Source organism: Eutrigla gurnardus (assembly GCF_963514095.1).
Source record: "Eutrigla gurnardus genome assembly, chromosome: 8".
In the NCBI taxonomy this organism is placed as follows: domain Eukaryota; kingdom Metazoa; phylum Chordata; class Actinopteri; order Perciformes; family Triglidae; genus Eutrigla; species Eutrigla gurnardus.
This window is the reverse complement of record NC_139922.1, coordinates 19,980,564-19,999,066: the sequence shown is the minus strand read 5'-3', so window position 1 is coordinate 19,999,066 and position 18,503 is coordinate 19,980,564. Positions and strand designations below refer to the sequence as shown.

At 40.7% G+C, this 18,503-nt stretch overlaps 3 protein-coding genes across 5 annotated transcripts; 1 reads left to right on the top strand and 2 right to left on the bottom strand.

Annotated features, from left to right (window-relative positions):
• Window positions 1-69: 69 nt before the first annotated feature.
• On the bottom strand, window positions 70-9,537 carry pou6f1 (POU class 6 homeobox 1). Of its 2 annotated transcripts, none has more exons than XM_084016172.1 (11): window positions 9,166-9,537; window positions 7,544-7,636; window positions 6,511-6,691; window positions 6,227-6,393; window positions 5,355-5,580; window positions 4,791-5,026; window positions 4,551-4,679; window positions 3,638-3,970; window positions 3,334-3,469; window positions 3,082-3,250; window positions 70-2,321 (listed from the first exon to the last, which is right to left on the bottom strand). In XM_084016172.1, the coding sequence occupies exons 2-11, from the start codon at window positions 7,595-7,597 to the stop codon at window positions 1,976-1,978; spliced, it is 1,977 nt and encodes a 658-aa protein (XP_083872298.1). In that variant the 5' UTR covers window positions 7,598-7,636; window positions 9,166-9,537; the 3' UTR covers window positions 70-1,975. The 2 variants fall into 2 exon arrangements, with proteins under 2 accessions (XP_083872298.1, XP_083872299.1); XM_084016173.1 differs by having other exon boundaries at window positions 6,227-6,363.
• A 761-nt stretch (window positions 9,538-10,298) lies between these two features.
• dazap2 (DAZ associated protein 2) lies at window positions 10,299-13,591 on the top strand. The gene is made up of 4 exons (XM_084014700.1): window positions 10,299-10,472; window positions 11,678-11,796; window positions 11,883-12,131; window positions 12,236-13,591. Exons 1-4 carry the CDS (start codon window positions 10,460-10,462, stop codon window positions 12,362-12,364), a joined length of 510 nt encoding a protein of 169 aa, XP_083870826.1. The 5' UTR covers window positions 10,299-10,459; the 3' UTR covers window positions 12,365-13,591.
• Window positions 13,592-15,623: 2,032 nt separating this feature from the next.
• LOC311016776 (uncharacterized protein) lies at window positions 15,624-18,277 on the bottom strand. Of its 2 annotated transcripts, XM_084014702.1 has the most exons (7): window positions 18,049-18,277; window positions 17,714-17,746; window positions 17,470-17,498; window positions 16,795-16,848; window positions 16,627-16,680; window positions 16,379-16,426; window positions 15,624-16,301 (listed from the first exon to the last, which is right to left on the bottom strand). In XM_084014702.1, exons 5-7 carry the CDS (start codon window positions 16,676-16,678, stop codon window positions 16,129-16,131), a joined length of 273 nt encoding a protein of 90 aa, XP_083870828.1. In that variant the 5' UTR covers window positions 16,679-16,680; window positions 16,795-16,848; window positions 17,470-17,498; window positions 17,714-17,746; window positions 18,049-18,277; the 3' UTR covers window positions 15,624-16,128. The 2 variants fall into 2 exon arrangements, with proteins under 2 accessions (XP_083870828.1, XP_083870827.1); XM_084014701.1 differs by lacking the exon at window positions 17,470-17,498.
• Window positions 18,278-18,503: the final 226 nt, after the last annotated feature.

Genomic DNA, 18,503 nt, shown 5'->3' with positions numbered 1-18,503 from the left:
CTGGGGCTCATTACCGCCACCCATCGATTTTAAGATAAAATACATCAACACAACAATAAGGAGTGGTTAATAAAAAACAGGATTTATTTGATTATCTGACAGAAAATCACAAACAAAAAAAAACATTCAACTTGTTTTTTCCCTTTTTTCGCAAAGACCTGAACTTTTCATGTGCTTTGCAGAGTCAAATGACTTATCTTATTATTATAATTTAGCTCTTGTTTTCTCTATCGATAACTTAGTATATTAAACAATATTTTATATTGTCCTCCCATATTGGAACATGAAGGAAAAACACATATTAAAGCAAGACCTTTGCAATCGTAATTATGTTGAACAGTTAAGTATACTGTATGTCTGCAAAAAATGGGCCTATTTATTCACAATTATTCACACTGAAAATGAGTCAGACCCATAAAATGCACCGTATAATTTACAAAATCAAAGAACGTGATTAATGCATATTAGCTTGTATAATTAATCTGCAGTATTTTACATTTGATCTGCATAAAAAGTATATTAATCTCGGTGGTAGATGTCGCTTGTTAAGGTGATGATCGCAATTTTGCTACATAAAATTCTTGCTGTTCAAGAACATTAATTACAAAAATGTAATTCTCCCACATACATAACTGAAATCTTGCACTGTACATAAATTCGTAACCCTTTTACTTTCCCTGTTGTCACTAAAGTGCAAAGAATTCTTAAAGAATTGGCATCAGCAAAGATAACAAAATAGGCCATAGTATTGTTCCTATAGAAACTAACTTTGTACCGCACATGCACTCTTCTAACTCATTCAGATTGAAAGCCATTAAACCACAGAACCCCTCTCTTTTGCTTGCTTACTTTTTTGATAGGCGTGTTTAGGTTTTTTTATATATTTGATTTGATTGATATTATGCTTTGTAAGAGTCTCTACACATTGTTGTTTCTAGGCAATGTGTAATATTTTATAAAGGGCAAATTAATCTCCAATTTTGGAAATATACTTTACCTAACTTGAGAAAAAATACAGCAGAAGCATTAAGCCACTAAGGGAACAGTCACACAAAACAAAATACTCTCAGAGTATTATAAGCACATTAAACAGAAAATGTAAAAACAGGACAGTGGTGAATTCACACACGTGTCAACCAGTAACTCACAAATGAAACAAATATTATAGAAAAACATTTAAAAAACAGTTTACAGATGTGGCATCATGTTGAAGCTACAACCTAATTTTGATAAGAACTTGTTGTCTAAGGAACATCAGAACTGACTCTTACTATGGACATCCAGCACTGTGACAGATTTCACAGTATCAAAGCCAAACAATAGGAAATTACCACAGATTTAGAGTTCATCTTTGTGATTATCAATAAAAAAAATATAAAAATAATGATTGTCCCAAAACACTGTTGCCAAGGCAGGAGTCCATAATAAAAGTCAGTTTGGGTGTTAATTAGACAACAAATTCTGATGAAAATAAGGTTATAGACTATTATCTACTTTTAGTCTGCAGAACGTTATTTATGTTTGCAAAGCATGTTATTCAAATTCAGCCTGACGTCGGTAATTGTGACAAAGTGAAAATGATGCAACTAAAATCAATGACACTCAGTGTACTGCCACTTAATTCAATTCAGAAGGATACTCTATAAAACACCTGTATAAAAGTTAATCAAATGTTTTAACTGTTTTAAATGTTATTATCACCATATTGTCATCACTGTGTATGAGAAAAGGACCATGCAGTTTGACTTAGTACCCATCACAAAGTAGTTGTGTACACATGTACAGCCCATTTTAGTACTCTTTCATAACTCTTTGAATTATGTGTCATTTCTGTAATTCTTCTGGAAAAAGTAGACTCTTTAATGGAGTTTGGCTTGTTTTTACAACACAATTCACAACTGTGTTGCTGTATTAAATGTTCAACTTCCAAGGATGACAAGGATCAGTGGCGAACCCTCCCAGAATGAGATCGCCACTACTGAACCTGGAATACATTGATCTTGCTTGTGTTTTTCAGCGTCTGCCGCCTGTTGCAGAACCACACTCGCACAACCTCTCGGTCATAGTTTAACTCTCTTGCAATTTCTGTGATCTCTTGGCCCGTCGGCAATGCATTCTTCTCAAAGTAGGAGTTAAGAACCTCTATGGCCTGGGGTGTGAAACTAGTACGCCGCTTGCGTTTTTTGGATGGTTCACCGCCGACAAACTCCATCAGATTCTGCTGGCCTTTCTGGTTCCAATGCTCGGCCTCAGCCAGCCACTTCTCCAACACCGGCTTCAACTTCTGAGCACTCTTGGGCGTGATGTCCAGTTTTTCAAACCTGCGGTACAAAAGAAAGTTCAGCCTGAACCCTTTCATGAGAAACACGCACTCTGTGTTAACTCTTAATAGAACCGCTTTGCAAGTTGGTCACCTTTGACCAACCGACTGACAAAGTCAATATTTTGACTTCATTGACTTACTTTCCTCTTTATAATGATGACACCATTCCTCCTCATATTAAAATTAATTTGAGGAATTCTTAAATTATTTTCACTGGTGTGTAGACGAAGCAATGAAAATGTAAAGGAATACTTTCCATATTTTTGGAAACAGGCTTATTGCTGTCTTGCTATGGAACTATGGAAACTAGCTCGAGGCTCCTCATCAAGGAAACAAATTCACTAAATTTGGATTTATATGAAATAAACAATATGAACTATAATTCACAAAATAATGCAAGTAATACTCCTAGACTTCCTCATTTCTATGCTGTATGTAGCCAAAGCCATGAAAATGTTTTTGAATGTTATTGTTAAGTTACCTAAAAACACACAGGGATTTAATGTCACACATTCACTCCACTGAGCTGCACTGACATAATGAGAGTAGATCAGCAGATGTTTGCATGGGTGACTACATTCATGTTCTAATAGTATTGCAACTGTAATGTGTGTGCATATTAAATGTGATGTATACACACTTTTTAAAGAGAAACTAGTGCAGAATCCTTTTGTTGTATGTGTGTGTTATTTTTATTACAGTACATTCCTGACGAAAGCCTCCCTAGGCAAGGACGCATGAAAAGGGGACGTCCTTACCTGCAAATGGCAGACTGGCTGTATGCCGGACCCTCGGTCGCAGTTAGAGCCTGCCCCACTTGTGTCTGCGTAAGCCCCAAGGACAGCCGGCGGATCTTGAAATTCTTGGCAAACTCGCGGATCTCTTCCAGATTAATGCCCTCCTCGTTGCTGACTCCCTGCTGGGGTTCTATAATTTGGGAGAATCGGGTTAAAAATAACTGCCTACTTAAAATGGATCTATGTTTGGCTATGAGAAGCAGGTGTACATACTGCTGACAAGCTGGCCCACTTTCGCCATGTCTCCACAGGTGATGGGTATTGTGGAGCTGAGCGTGGTGGTGGTCTTCAGAACAGTCGGCTGCGGGGCGATGACAATTGGTGACTGACTGACATTTGTTACTGAAGCCTGAGAGGGAACAAATACATGATATAACCTGACATCATGGTCATGTCCGACCAGCTGAAAACCTGCTGGTGCACCTCTACCGATCAGGTTCGTTTAAGCTCCTCAAAATGCATAAATAACTTGTCTATGTTTACCTCAAAAGAAAATGCAGGGATTTGTGTTATTTACCTGTGTGATGGGTTTGGAAAGTGTTGGAGGAGGAGCAGCTTTGGGGAGGACTGCAGCAGAGGTAACAACTGCTGAACCATTCCCTACTGTGGCAATGATCTGGCCCTGGGTGTTGAGAAGCAGCTGTGGGGTAACAGTCTGGACCTGGAGACCCTGCAGACCCTGCAGACCCTGGAAACCCTGGAGACCCTGGAATCCCTGGAGTCCCTGGAGACCCTGGAGCCCCTGGAGACCCTGGAGACCCTGGAGACCCTGGAGACTCTGCAGGGTGGGTGTCGCAGCCCCTCCAGCCAGAGAGGCTGGGTTTAACAACAGTGGGAGGGTTCCTATGACCTATAAATATTGTTTGAATTTAAGAGAAATACAAACACATAATTTAGTGCAACTCTCTGTGATAGTTTTCGCCGAACAAACCCACTTTCAGAACATTCAACAATATGTCGAGTACGTCCTATTAGCAGTTCACTTGCAATAAATGAATGTCTTGCAAGAATAATCACCGCACCACTAAATCTGATGAGCTGCAATAATGGCAAGACTGAGTAATAGAACCATTTGAGAGGACAAATCTGTTTTTACAGAAATTATCTTATGCTCCACTGACTTGAAATACTACTGCTGATTGATGTTAACTCGAGGCTACAACAGAAACACAACACAAGAGCTTTTTGAACGTCCTTGGAGCGGCTGTGAATCAATATGCATCAAAATGAACAACTGCAAAAAGTTTTAATGGCATTGTGTTCTAAACAATCAGTCTTTTGGGGCTAATGATACACCACAAAGGCAAAGAATGACGTTGTTTTCTTCCTAACAGATCCTCCAAGCATTTAAGGCATATTAGTAGAGACGCATCATAAATCAAATCCAAACTCGCTAATATATAACTGTGTGGCATTATTTGATCACCCACCTGTCCCTGGGCGTTTGTGATGATCTGGCTGGTGATGCCCGCCATGTTGGACATTGCACTGGTGATGATGGGAGTGGAGGTGAGGGAACTGAGGAACTGGGGCTGAGCTCCCAAGGAGGCAGCATTGATCTGAGCAGAAAAACACAACACGCATAAGTAGAACAGAACATTTACAATGCATGACTCGGGTGATAATATAAGCAGGACACAAAGTACAAATCCCGGAGCCAGCGTTCTTACAATGGCGGGATTGATGGAGAGTCCTGCAGTCTGGAGTGCTGCTAAAGATATGTTGGACTGGGAGACGGTGGTGGCAGCCTGGGCCGCTGCCACCTGCGCAGCGGTCACCTGTGCATTGGTCACCTGCGTGGGCTGAGACGTCACCTGAACCGGCTGCATGGAAGCAGCTTGAGGCTGGAACATGGTCTGAGTGCTCGTCTGCAGTTGGGGCTGCACAGAGTTCAGGACTGTAGCGGCTGAGTAAAAATCCGAGAGTTTGCAAACTTGTTATTGTTCTGTAATGAAGCAATTCACTGTGAGAGCAAAAGCATTATAACAAGAATGAGGGTCTACAGACAGGCTAGGGGCTTTGTGAGGCTGTAATAAGACACAGAGGTGCTTAGGTCATCCTGCTGACATGCGATGAGAACCCTAAGATGCTGAAGTTCAGCAGGTTTACCATGTGCACATTCAATGGCGTACAATCCAAATGGTGGGTTGAAGTGTTGCACCGCTATTAAATACAGGCCTCCTGATTATTTGATAAGACATCGCATACATGCTTGGATCGTTTGTGTTTTTTACCTTGGAGGCCAGCAAAGGGCAGTTTGAGGAGGTTCCCGGCGGTGTGAGCAGCTGTGAGTCCAGGGAGAGTGGCTACATTGGTGGTAGGCAAGGTGAGAACAGCCAAACCCCCCTGGCCACCGATGGAGCCCGCCATGCTGAGGGGGATGAGCAAGGGCTGCCCCAGGGATCCTGTCTGGGCCATCATACCAGTCATCAGAGTGGCCAAACTTTCCTGGGTGAGCACCTAATGTAATAGAATAAAAGATTTGCCTGCCATTCGTTTTTGTGACTCTTATTGTGGCAATTTGACTGAACAGTAATACAATATTCATTGCATTTGCACTGAAATACTTAATCTTTCTCCACTCCACTATGAAGGTTTTATTTATTCTACATTTGGAGTATTATATTTTGTTGTTGTTGCTGCAAACGCGTGCTGTGTGTATTCAGGTGTTTGCGATCAAATTTGTTCCATATTTCACATTTACAATGCACTTGAGGCGACTGCCTCAGCTAGTGACTTCGATAAAAAACCTACCGTGGGTAACAAACCTGACATTAATCCCTCTGAGTCATAAATAATGGACAAGACATAATAAGTGAACAGAGTCCCCTCATTTTTAATTTCACAAGCCTTTTGTTTGGTGGAATCCAGAAAGGTATACCGTGTGTGTTAGGCTAAAGATGTGGTATGAAGTGGAACATAAACCACAAGATGGTAATAATTTACTTTTATATTTCCTGCACTTTCAAGGACAATTAATGTCTGTTCATTTCAGTCCCTGATTTACGGTCAAGTAAAAAACAAAAAGACAACCAAACTTTGTAATTTTTTCTCTGATGATGTAAGACACACATTAAGGATACTCATGGTGTAAATGATCTCATACCTGTGGACACCCTTGTACGGTGATGGGCATGGCAGCCTGGGGCTGCGACAGGGACAAAGTGACGGGAACGGCAGGAGTCAGCGTTTGGACCGCAGGGCCAGAAACCTCGACAGACACCACCTGCTGCTCACCCAGCACTGCAGGGGCACAGCCAGGGTGGCTTCTTACTGAATGTTTTAGGTGGTTTTCACAGCAGTTATTAACATTTCATCACAAGCGTGTCGTGTAGGTATGAATAATAAGTCATCTGCTCTCCATCATTATCTGGTATGATCGTGACTTACCGACTCCCCCGGTGCTCTGGAGCACAGCGGCATCGTCGTGTATGCTGCCAGCGTCGGGTTGCTCTGCAGGCCGGGTCGCTCCCTCCTCGGCTTTGACTTCACACTTCCCATCGGGCAGTGAGGATGCATCGACCTCTACTTCTAGCACACGAATAGTCTCATGGCTAGACATCACAATGACCTGCACAGCAATTAAGAGTCAAGGCTGAGATGACTCATATGCAAAACCACTCTATTCTGCTTCTTTTGTTCAGGGTTTTAACATAATTTTAGCAACACGTAAAACAATCGTAAAACACTTGATCTAGCAGCTGACGGGCTGCAACAGTATTTCTCTATTTTATCACTTCACATTTTGGTAAATCTGATTTGGACCGATGACTCATGGTATGCAATAATGAGAGGACCTAGGAGGAGAGGCAGGGAGACAACCTGGGCTGCAGGACAAGGTGCAGAGAGACAATGCAGGAAGAGCGGAGGATGCATACCTGGTGGTCTTTGGCAGGGGAATTTCAAAGTGCAGGATTTAAATGGCTGAAAAAAGACTTCTGCAGTCAGACAGTGAATGGCTAAGGAGAACAGAGAAGCCGAGCACATGTTAGGAAACAATGACCCAAAACGACACGCACAAAAAGAGAGACAAATGAAACAAGCATGAGTACACGACAACAATGATCAGAGCATCAGCCAACAAGCAGCTCAAGCAACGCTTTACATCCGTGAAGAGCATTGCTTTTGTTTGCTGCCGACTATGACGACACAGAATGTTACAAGATAGAGAAACACCACAAGTCGTTATTAAAGCATGGCAGTTTAAAGCCCGGTAACCCTCACAAGCGTAGAGCTGCAGGTGTTATTAGGCGATAAAGAAACATAAGCAGGTTCTGATTTCAAAGAACCGAAGCTACTCATTCCTTTATGATATGGCGTGTTGGCTCATGGAGGGTGACGGGAGAAAACGGCAGCAAAGAACATGACAACAACACAAGAGAGAGGCCTTTCATTCGCGCTTCAACACACAGGTGAGTGTTACCTGCTCATTGACAGTAAGCGGGGCATCTTTGGCAGGGGGATCCTGGGAGTTCATGGCTCGCTGCACCACCTCAGTCACTGTCGTCCTGACATCCTGGGGTAAACAAACGCTCATTAAACAAACTGAATGATTTCTTGAGTATAGGCTTATATGGAGAAAAGCCCATGCTCCGGTTTGGTGGACGCAAATGCATTACTCAAAGCCTGACAAGATGGATTTTCCTGTAATATGTGATCCCGCAATTCTCACATGATCTTGTGACGGGAATTCAACTGCTGTGCAAGGTCAACAAGTGTCTGGCCAAGATAAGTAACAAAAACCTTTTGACTGCCAGCTGAACTTTCGAGACAGTTATTCAGCACAACTAGCGTCAACTGAGGAAGATTGCAAAAACACAACAGCAGGTGGAAATCAAATCAAGAAGCTGATTGTTGCTGAGGTGGAGCAAGCAAACGAGTTTTAGGTTCCTGGGAATCGTATCCGGAAGCGAAAAAAAACCTGATTGGAAACATTACATGCATTCACTGGCTTCGGATTAAATTTAGGATTTAATTCAAGTTCAAGAACTTTTATTTGTCCCCGAGGGGCAATAGATTCTGGAGCAATAACAAAATGAAAAGGCATGCTTAAAAAACATAAATAAATGAGTAAAATGTGAAGAACAAAAGTTACACCATTAGTGACAACAAAGGGAAGGAAGATACAGGCATGGTTAGAGATGTGCTGATGCTACCTGTACCTTGCAGAGTTAAACAGTGAAGCCCGAGCTTCTCTCTAAGGGGCTTTTGTGCTTGTGTCATGTAACCTATTTTGAGCTGTGATGCTTCTCCGGTTTTGTTGGTATTGTGTAATGTTTGTTCGTGTTGTACTCATGTTTTGTTCTATTAATCATTTGTCATTTTGTGAGGCACTTTGTAACCAGGTGCTATATGAATTCAAAAGTATACTTACTTAATCCATTCCTAATGTTTTTGCAGCTATTTCAGAAATAAATAAATATTTAGTCTCACGAGTGACCCCCTTTAACCCCATCGGTTCCGCACTTGAGGGGCAAATCCTGGTTAAAACAGACCCACATGCAGAGGACTATTTTTTTATTATTATTATTCATGGCTATTTCAGTCATTGCAGCCAGGAACAGACTATTTGGAGGGGCCTGTGGACAGGCCGTGCTGTGTTGCACTTCAGCTGCAGAAAAATGTGGTAAAACACGCCGATCATCGACATGAAGTGGCTACATTGTCATCGCGGATCTAAAAAAAAAAAACACACACACTCGAGATGGTGCATTTCCTGCTGCAATGCCCCGTTCGAAACGAGGAATCTGTCAAAACTTCAGCGGGTGTTGATGAGCTCCCCACCCCCATCCTGGCCAATAAAAGTCTCGCCGCGTCGGCCACTTTTTTGACGAGCACAAACCACCAAGTATAGGCGACAGAAATCATCTCCACCGGTGCCTAGAGACTGAATATTATGTATTTCCCTCTCTTTATCATAAATATATAAATTATGCTAATTACGAACATTGCATATTAACCCAAACTCATTTCCTCTCGCCATTTCGCTGCTACGCGCGAGGAGCTGGCTCGGAACAAGACTCCCGGTTTTTGCATTCAACTTACCGCGTAAATGCAGCTTATTTTCCTGTAATCCCCCGCTTTTATAAAAAAAAAAGGGTCCTTGTCACAGTTTGTTTCGGTCACACATAATTAAAAATTCACCTCAGCTCCCAGACAGGCGCTGTGACTGCACACAAAAGAGGTATTTGCATTGATAAGGAGGGTTGCAATGTTAGGTTCTCCCTCTCTCTTAATATTTAATGACGAAGCCCTTTCTGCAACAGTTCGGCGCATCCGAAATCCCGGAGGTGTCTCACAAAATCCTATTTGAGCCGTAAAGTCGGACAAAATTGCTACAAAATTGGCCTTTTGCACTACGTCATGAACATAATTTATGCACGGAAAAAATCTTGCATTGAAAAATGTCTGCCTCGACTTGCGAGCTGCCATGGTTTTCTTAAAGGGGACGTAGCGCGAATAAAAGCCGAACAGACAGACAGCGTTGACGGCGAGATAATAGATACAGATGGTAGACGAACAGTTGCATAAAACCTGCAGTGTTTTTTGAATGTCAAATAAGCTCATCGCTTCTATGAATTAGTACAAAACTGCTACGTTTTGTAGTTAAGAGGAAACTGCACATGTAGAGAAATTAAGGATGTCGAATTTAGACACTTTTAAGTGCCTTTTCCCACAATAGACATTTTGACAGGTATTACTTCTACAGTTATAGTAGCAGTGGGTCCTGGTATTGCACATGATGTCATACTGGGACACCTAAACGCAACAGAGTAACTTTAATATAATTGGTAGCACCTGTGCTTCTCCTACTATGTCCAAAAAATATGCTGTGACAAAGCCTGTATGTCCGTTGGTAACACAGATAGTTCACTACAGATCATGTGGGAAAAAAAGACTGCCTGTTAATATTAATATCAACACCATTGCATGTTCATGATTATATTTTCTATCTATTTGAATCCTTGTGTTGTTTGTTTTAAACATTCATCTGGTTGCTGTGACACCGCGATTTCCCATGAATTATTATTATATAATATCTTCACTTCACCTCTTAATTTCGCCCCCTGTATATTATTTGTTGAAAGAAAGAAAACAGGAAATACCTCCAGGAAGTCTAGTTCCCCGTGTCTAACTGTAGGGGGCGCGCGCCCTTAAAACACCGAGTGCGTCGAACCACAGATAGAGAACGACTGACGTCACCACTTCCACAACAACAAGAAGCTGAAAAACAAGGAAGTGAATGATTGTGAAGCCGTAACCTGTTATAAGGCCGTGACAAGATACGCAGAGCCCAGTTTAACCTGATATTCCTCAGACTCCGCACCAGTCCAGAACAATGAACAACAAAGGTATTTGTCCGGACCTCGTTTGGGTGATTAGTCAGCTGCCCGTTTTACGGCGCTGACGATAAAACTAGAGACGAAGAGCTGTCGTTGTGGCCATCTGAATCGGACTTCACGTTTAGCTACGTACATGACAATAAACTGACGCTTTTTTCCCGGCTAATTGTGTAGCACACTCGTTGATCTCGGGCATTTAGTGTGTTATAAAATGTTTTATATGTAAATAATGGCCGCCTTGATTCACTGTCACCTTCTAGCATCGGTGGCCAGGTCACATATTCCAGTTAGCAGCGCTACTCAATCCAGGCAGAATTTAAAAGGCAGAAGCTAACGTGATTTGACTGTTTGGGTTCTCGTGCATGGGAATCTAAACCTGCATCTGTAATTTGATTCCGACATCTATTGTTACTTCGCACACCCGGCGCATGTAGCCGTATATTTATATGTACATAATGTGGTTTGTGCGCCTCATTTCAACACACTCGGGTCTTTTGTGAGCAAAGCGACCAGGCCGATTATTTCCATTGTCGATTTTATCTACCGATACAATTCTCGACTGCTTTGCTTTGTATAATTAATATCTACAAATAGCACCACGGTCCCATCGTTACTTCCGAGATTCCCGATCAGAGAATTTATCTTTTTTTTTTTTTTTATTAAAAAAAAAAAAAAAAAAAAAAAAAAGAATATATATTATTATAAAAAAAAAAAAATCCGCGAAATAAGGGACTGATAATTTCAGCTCCAAGTAATTGTGTTTGTCTTTATACATTTGTTTTTTTTTCTTGTTTTGTCAGTTTGTAAACCCTTGTCCTGAAACAAACACAATAATGTATACTTAGGTCACAATTTTGGGCCCTTATCTTTTTATAGAAAATATTTTTTTATGGGGCACTGGAATTGACACTACCTTTCACCCCACAAGCAACAGTGCATGGGCGAGATTTCCACTCCATATTTGGATATTTGATATTAAACTGTCCATTACTGCTGAAAATGTGGTATGCTTTTATATATCCTGACAATAAACATGCCGTTTTCATGATCTTGCTCGTGTCTGGGTCTCCTGTCCCATATCTTGTGACAGATTATATTCTTCTTGATTCTGAGAAACTTTCCCCTCTAAAATGAAACTGGGATTTCTGTGTCAGTTGCATTGTTGAGTGACTAAAATGTGACAATTTTAAATCTTTTTATTTTTATTTTTGCAGGTTCATATCCACAGCAGGCTGTGTATCCTCAGCAGAGCTCTGCACCAGTATATCCTCCTGCTATGCAAATGTCTCCTCAGGCACCCCCTTACACAGACACACCACCTGCATATTCTGAGGTAACTACTACATGCATTTCTTCTTTGATAACACTGTCCCCTAAGTGAACAGTTCCATTCAGGTCTTGTCCTCTCTGTGTCTGCAGATATACCAGCCCAGATATGTGCTTCCACATCAGGTGCCCAGTCAGGTGGCACAGATGTCCTCTCACTACCCCGGTGCTCAGATGTTTATGCCCATGCAGCCACATATGCCGGTTGGGCAAATGGGCCAGAATGTCCCCATGGCTTACTATCCCATGGGAGCCATGTACCCTCCTGGTTCAACAGTGATGGTGGAAGGCGGCTTTGATACTGGTGCTCGCTTCACAGCAGGCAGCGGTGTTTCCATCCCAGTGAGTATCCACCTCCTCCACGTATTCCAAATTCCCGCAGCGAGGAAGCTATTGCGATGCAGTATCATCTTATGTCTGGCCATGCTTGTTTTGTCCTTCTCCAGCCCCCACCACCGGGACATCCCCCCAATGCAGCTCAACTGGCTGCCATGCAGGGTGCCAATGTTGTAATGACACAGCGCAAGAATAACTTCTTCCTGGGTGGAACGGGTGGAGGTTATACCATCTGGTAACAGCAACTCTTCAACTCCTCCTTCTTGCCTAAACCGTGTCCCCGTCCCAATGATGCCCCAGTTCTTCCCCCATCCCATACGCCTCCCTCTTCAGGCTGCTTGGCCATGCCACAATACTGATATCACCTAACGGAATGTAATATTTTAGAGCCCTCATGAAAGGTACAGTACTCCACTTCTGACCTAGAGATCAAATAACGAATGCCACTGCCTGGAGGGAACAAATGCGAATTTTTAATGGCATAGAAGGTTCCATAATTCTTCGATGGGTATAACCTCTAAGGTCAATCCAGATTGGAACTCTTTCAGGCTTCTGTATTTGTTCAAGAGACCTGGTCTCCTTTGATCAAGTGGATCACAAATTCCATTGAGATGTTCTTGTATACCTGTAAAAGCTACATAAACGAAATATTGAAATATCAGACCTGCATTATATAGTTTAGCTGCTTTATGGTGAAAGTGAAATGCCGTTACAAAGTTGCAGTTGAAGTGCAAAAAAAAAAAAAGTAAATTTCCATTTGTCCTTTTTGAAAACCTTTAGTGTAGTTAAATTAATAGATGTGTAATAGTTTCATGTAAATACCAGTATGATCTTGAGAAATTCCATCTCAACTATACGAAAAGAAAAAAAAGATTAAGCATCTCGGATGCTTCTAGTTAGAATTGTCTTGTCCTTTGCACAGTATCCAAAATATCCAAACTAATTTGTTGTACAGTCTCTGACAGATTGTTACATTTGAATCACTTGTAAATCAAACTGAAGCAAATAATTAAAGAAAAAGATTTCATGCAATATCCAAAGTGGTTTACTGTACCTTGTTGGGCAATTTGTAGATGAATATAGTCAAGTGCCAAAGAGCACTGGGGATAGCCCGAATTTAAAGCAAATTCACTTCAGTAAACTTAAAGGAAAGAAAATTTAAAGTAAATCCAAATAGTAAGTTGAATGGGAAGGGGTGGTTGGTGTAACATTTTTAGCTTTTGTGTCTCCTGTTTCTATTTCACAGTCGGATACCCAGAGTTTATACACTAAATGTTTTATTGTACAGACTTCAACAACTACCCTCCACTGTGTCTCTTTTTTGTTTTTTCACTCGGTATAATTTAGTATCATTCCAATTTTTAAGGTATTTATTCCATGCAGAAAGTTGTCACCTTTGTGATAGCGTTAGTTTCTTGTTGAAGTTGTCAAAGGCTGAGGAGACCCTAATAAATATTTTAATGGTTTTTTTTCCTTCGTTACTTTTCCACATTTACATGACGAGTAAGGTTAATAAAGTTTTTAGTATAACCAATGAGTTGGTTGTACAAAGATTTGGTCTACAATGCAATTCTTTTTTTGGTTGTGACTTGAAATTTTACGTGTCACAATTTAAAAGCAAACATGTCGTCTGGTGTTCTTCAGTCTGACATGACTGCAGTTGGTAGTTAAAGTCACTTTCAATGGGTTAATCGCATCTTTAAGTTGTTGCATACATTTGCACCTTTTGCTATATAAAAAAATTTGATTAAACACTTTATCAGAGATGCAAAGAAAATCTGCAGACAAGGGGCTACACTTTTTTAAATTCTGTTTTCATGACTTTTTAAAGAAAGCTGTGAGATTTCTGAACATTTTTAAATAAATGAGAACAATCATCAAGTTCAGTCTGTTTTAAAAAGTAATGTCAAGACATGTCATCTTGTTTGGTAGCCTGGAAGTGTATGCAAACGTGCAGAGGCTACATCACATAATTGTTAATTTCCAAGACATTTTTGTGCTGCTAATCAAACGTTAGTCTTTATACAATACATGCAGAATAAAATACAGTGTCTGAAACTAGCTTAGTAAGTATGGATACCATCAACGTACATTTGTGGACGTTCTTCGTTTTGGTGCTTGGTAGCATCCATGTTTTCACTGGGTATCCGACACACCATATCAAGTTTTAACAGCTGTGGCCACCAGAAAAAGAAACGCTGCTGCTGTCGACTGACATTTAGCGATTTCAGCGTTAAGTCGGAGAGAGCAGCTGTCTGAAAAACGTGCTACGTTCATCTGATCAACTCCTGTCAGCAGCTCTTACACATAGCTACAATACCAGATGTGACAGATGTGTCACTGGAGAAGAGGCCACAGCTATCAAAACTTCAAAAATATGATTCACTTTGTTTTGTTTCTTTCCTTGTTTGTGAAGCAGCGTAATGGTGGCTTTGTCCCAGCAATATGAAGTACTGTAAACTACAGCTGACCAGTAGATGCTATGCCAACCACAGCCAACAAATGGATTTCTCTTTGTTGAAGGATTATGGACATTTATAGTTCAGGGATTCTCTTTACAATATTTTGTAAAATAGATGTATGTACTAAAGTGATGTGATGGACTTTGGTACACATTCTATCTTTTAAGATTACTAAAGGAGATGAGTGTCAAAGATGGAGTACTTTGAAGAAAAAGAAAAAAAGGTCTTAGGTGCACTTAACTTTTTTATACTAAACTTAAAATTTAAAATGTAAGTTTAGAATAAAGGTTATTTTGGAAATTTGAAAATCTGCATGTGTGTTTAATTTTATTTACATATACTATGTGTTTGAACAGGGTAGCTTTTTATTTCATGATTGTGACCCGAGATAACATCTGGGATTTTCGGTTATTGTTTTGTGGTGATTATAGCATTAGACTGCATCACACTTAACTGATCGTTTTACCAATTTATTTGGTGGGAGTAGATGCGTCTACTTGCTTGGTCTTCATACCGGAATCACCCACCTTCGTTCAATATATATACACTGTATGAAAACATCAATAACCAAAATATTGTCACTTTGATATAAAAGGAAGTGAGTCAAATATGGATCTGTATTTTTGTCAAAATCACCTCAGCAATACAATGAGTTGCCAATTTCTTGTGTCCGCTGTATTTTAATCTGACCGCCCGCAATAGATCACGCCTTCTATGAAGCTTTTTAAATTAAGTTCTCGATGCGGTCAGGTTTTGATTGACATCTATTGTAATCATTTGAAGATGTGGTCCGTCATGTATTGGAAACGTATGTCCAATATTCAGCTAATTGACTCAAAACAGGCGACAAAAACTGAGCATAAGCTTAATAAAAGTGGGCTTGTGCTGTTTTGACTTTTGCATGAGATTCCATTGGATGAAGCAAGGTGTAAACATCTTAATTCTTTGTACTTTGACCATCGATTCAAAGTCCGATTGTGGGTTTATGACTGACTATTTTGAAATATATTAAACATCACTACGCTGTCACACTGTATATTGGCACAAGTCCAAAAAAAGTTTTATTGCCTTCCATATTTATCTCGAATAGAGAAGTCAACAGTAACCATGTTTCACAAGGAATAATACAAAGCAAAACCAGGCACATCAAATAATGTTTAGGCTGTCCTGAATTCAAAAAGGAGGATATATTAACTTAGATATAAATGAATCGCATAGAAAAACATTTAAAAGGCAAATCAATAACTTCATAACACATCTTGTATAATGTTTGTTTGGTGGGGGAAAAGTGTCCGAATGAAATCTACTGCAGATGGTGGAGAAAACTCATTCATCAACATCCACTCCTACTGTCACAATCTTTGGTATTTGCTTGTGCGCTTCTGCATTTTTCACAACAGAATCTTTAAATGTTTTTTCTCTGCCTTCACGTGCAGAAAGCCGTGAACCTCCTTCACAAAAAAAAAAAAAAAAACAGCTGCATAAGAAAACGTCTCATTCTTGTCGGTCTTCCACAGACCCGTTGTCTTTCTCCACCAGGTTCATATGAAGTATTCCTTCTTTTCGCTCACAGCCTGGTTATTGTACTCCTCATCGGGGTCCTCACCCGGAGCCGGCTCCCCCGTCGTCCTGTAGTCTCCTTTGTTGTGGCACAGATACCGGTAAAGCAGGAATCCCAAAGCAGCTACCGTCAGCAGGATGAGGACAACAACCACTGAAAACAAAAAAACCGTCGTCTTTAAATTCCACTTTGAGACAATATGGTGAGAAAACGTTCAGGAAAACGGTTACCTGCTACGACTGCGGAGTCTGAGCCGGCGGGGGCTGCTGTTGTTACAACTGAGGGGGAAATTACAACAAGTAGGTTGTTTATTTTTGTTTTTTTAAACCACAGGTTACTGGTAGCAAAGGATGTTGAAAGGTCATGAGATTGTTCTATTGTGCAGAATTAAATTAGACTATGGTTCCAGGCGGAGAATGGTTTTAAGTGCCTGTAATAGAAAACCTTAAAAAAAGAAAAGAAAAGAAGTGGGAATTACCCTGAGTCATGGTGCTGGCTGCTTTTGTGGGAAGGGATGTTAAAGGCTCCATATCTGATAGTGGACAAAACACAAGCATGACATGTGTTGATGAAGCAGGATATGATGTCAGCGAAGAGAACACATTCAGATCATACCTTTTAAAAGAAAGGAAAACAGCGTACTCACCACCTGTCACATTTGCGTTTACATATGTGCGGAGAGTTGTCGAAGGCACCGTATCTGAAAGAGTTTTTAAGTGTTAAAATGTCATAGAGCTCCATCATCAGCACGCCAAGCGAGTTGTGTAACCACATAGCTGCTTGGCTGAGGGAATATTAAGTGTTGTGACACAGTAATCTGTTTATTAAGGGCCCGGACCCAAACAAACCTGTCTCTGATGCAACGACTGAATCAGAGAGCAGAGCGTTTCATTTGGTAACAATAGCAATACCACACCATGAAAAGACATTCATTTAAATGTCTACTTAATTAGAAGTACAAACGTATTATCAGCAATAGAGGTTGATTAAAATCATTCACCATTTTGAGTAATGGGTTTTCAAATGTGATCATTCCCACCTTTTCTTACATTACTGTTAAACTGAATATTTTGTGGTTCGGACTGTTTGTCCAAGACATCTGATGACATTTTATAGACCAAACAATTAGAGAATGGATCTGCAAAGTAACTATATCCAATCCTTCAGATTAATCAACCAAAACAATCATGAGTTGCAGCCCAGGATTACATTAATCTGCAGATTTTTTTCTCTTAGTTAATTGATTAATCCTAGAGCACAAATTGACGTCATGCAATGTAATTTTTTTTGTTCGACCAACCCCCCCAAAAAAATAGTTTACCAAGAAAAGCAGGACTTGCATTTAGGGACCTGGAATAATCAAATGTTTGTCTTTTTATTTATTGGAAAATGTATTTCTGATCAACTAATCATTCAGCAATATTCACGTAGATGTATTTATGAGTAAGTATAACAACATCTAGCACTTTTATTATTAGTTTAGCAACAAAGCAAATGTCCTAGCAAAACACAGGAGGAAAGACACAGACACACTTCATGTAAACTGAAGGACAAGGTGGACTTACTGGTCATGGTTGGAGTTAGTTAACTCTGGCTACCTGAGGAGAAACAACACACAAACAAACCATAAACAACCCCATATCTCGCGCAACACTCGCCACAATCACGTTGTACATCTGCTGAAGTCACGTGGGAATAAACCGGTCAACACCTTTGTTACGGACTCTTTTGTCTCTCAGGCGCACCTTTCCCACACATCCTCATGGCGGTTAGCGGAACGTTACTTGTTGACGCAAAGTCACGTCGAAGTCAAAAAACAACAACTAGGTTGCGTTTAAACTACAATTGCACGTCCAGCCTTCCAATTATTCACCACAGCTGTTTACGGGAGTTGACCTACCTGGGCGCAGCGGAGCGTGTCACAAACCAAACCGCCGGGTTTAGAAATCTGAGTTAAATGTCGTATTCTCTCGCGCGGACGTGAAGGCGACGCTGAGCGCGAGGACACTTCAGTTGGAATTTAAACTGCGTGTGAGACTGTTGAGGCTTCTCAAACTGCGTCCGCGAAATACAGTAAAGTTGCTCTACTTTTTCTGCCCGCACTCAGTCACGCAGCACAAGCTCTCGATTTCCGCCCTCCCTTCCCTTCCTCCCTCCCCCTCCCCCTCTCCCTCTCCCATCAAAGATCGTCTAGTGATAGATGGCTCACTCCTTTGAAAAGAGTAGAGTAGAGATGTAGCCGAACAAGCTAGCTAGAAGTCTTTTTATATATGATTTTTAATATTAACTCATTTTTACTGTCCATTATGTAGCAAATATACACATATATATTTTCAGATTTTTTAAATGTATTTA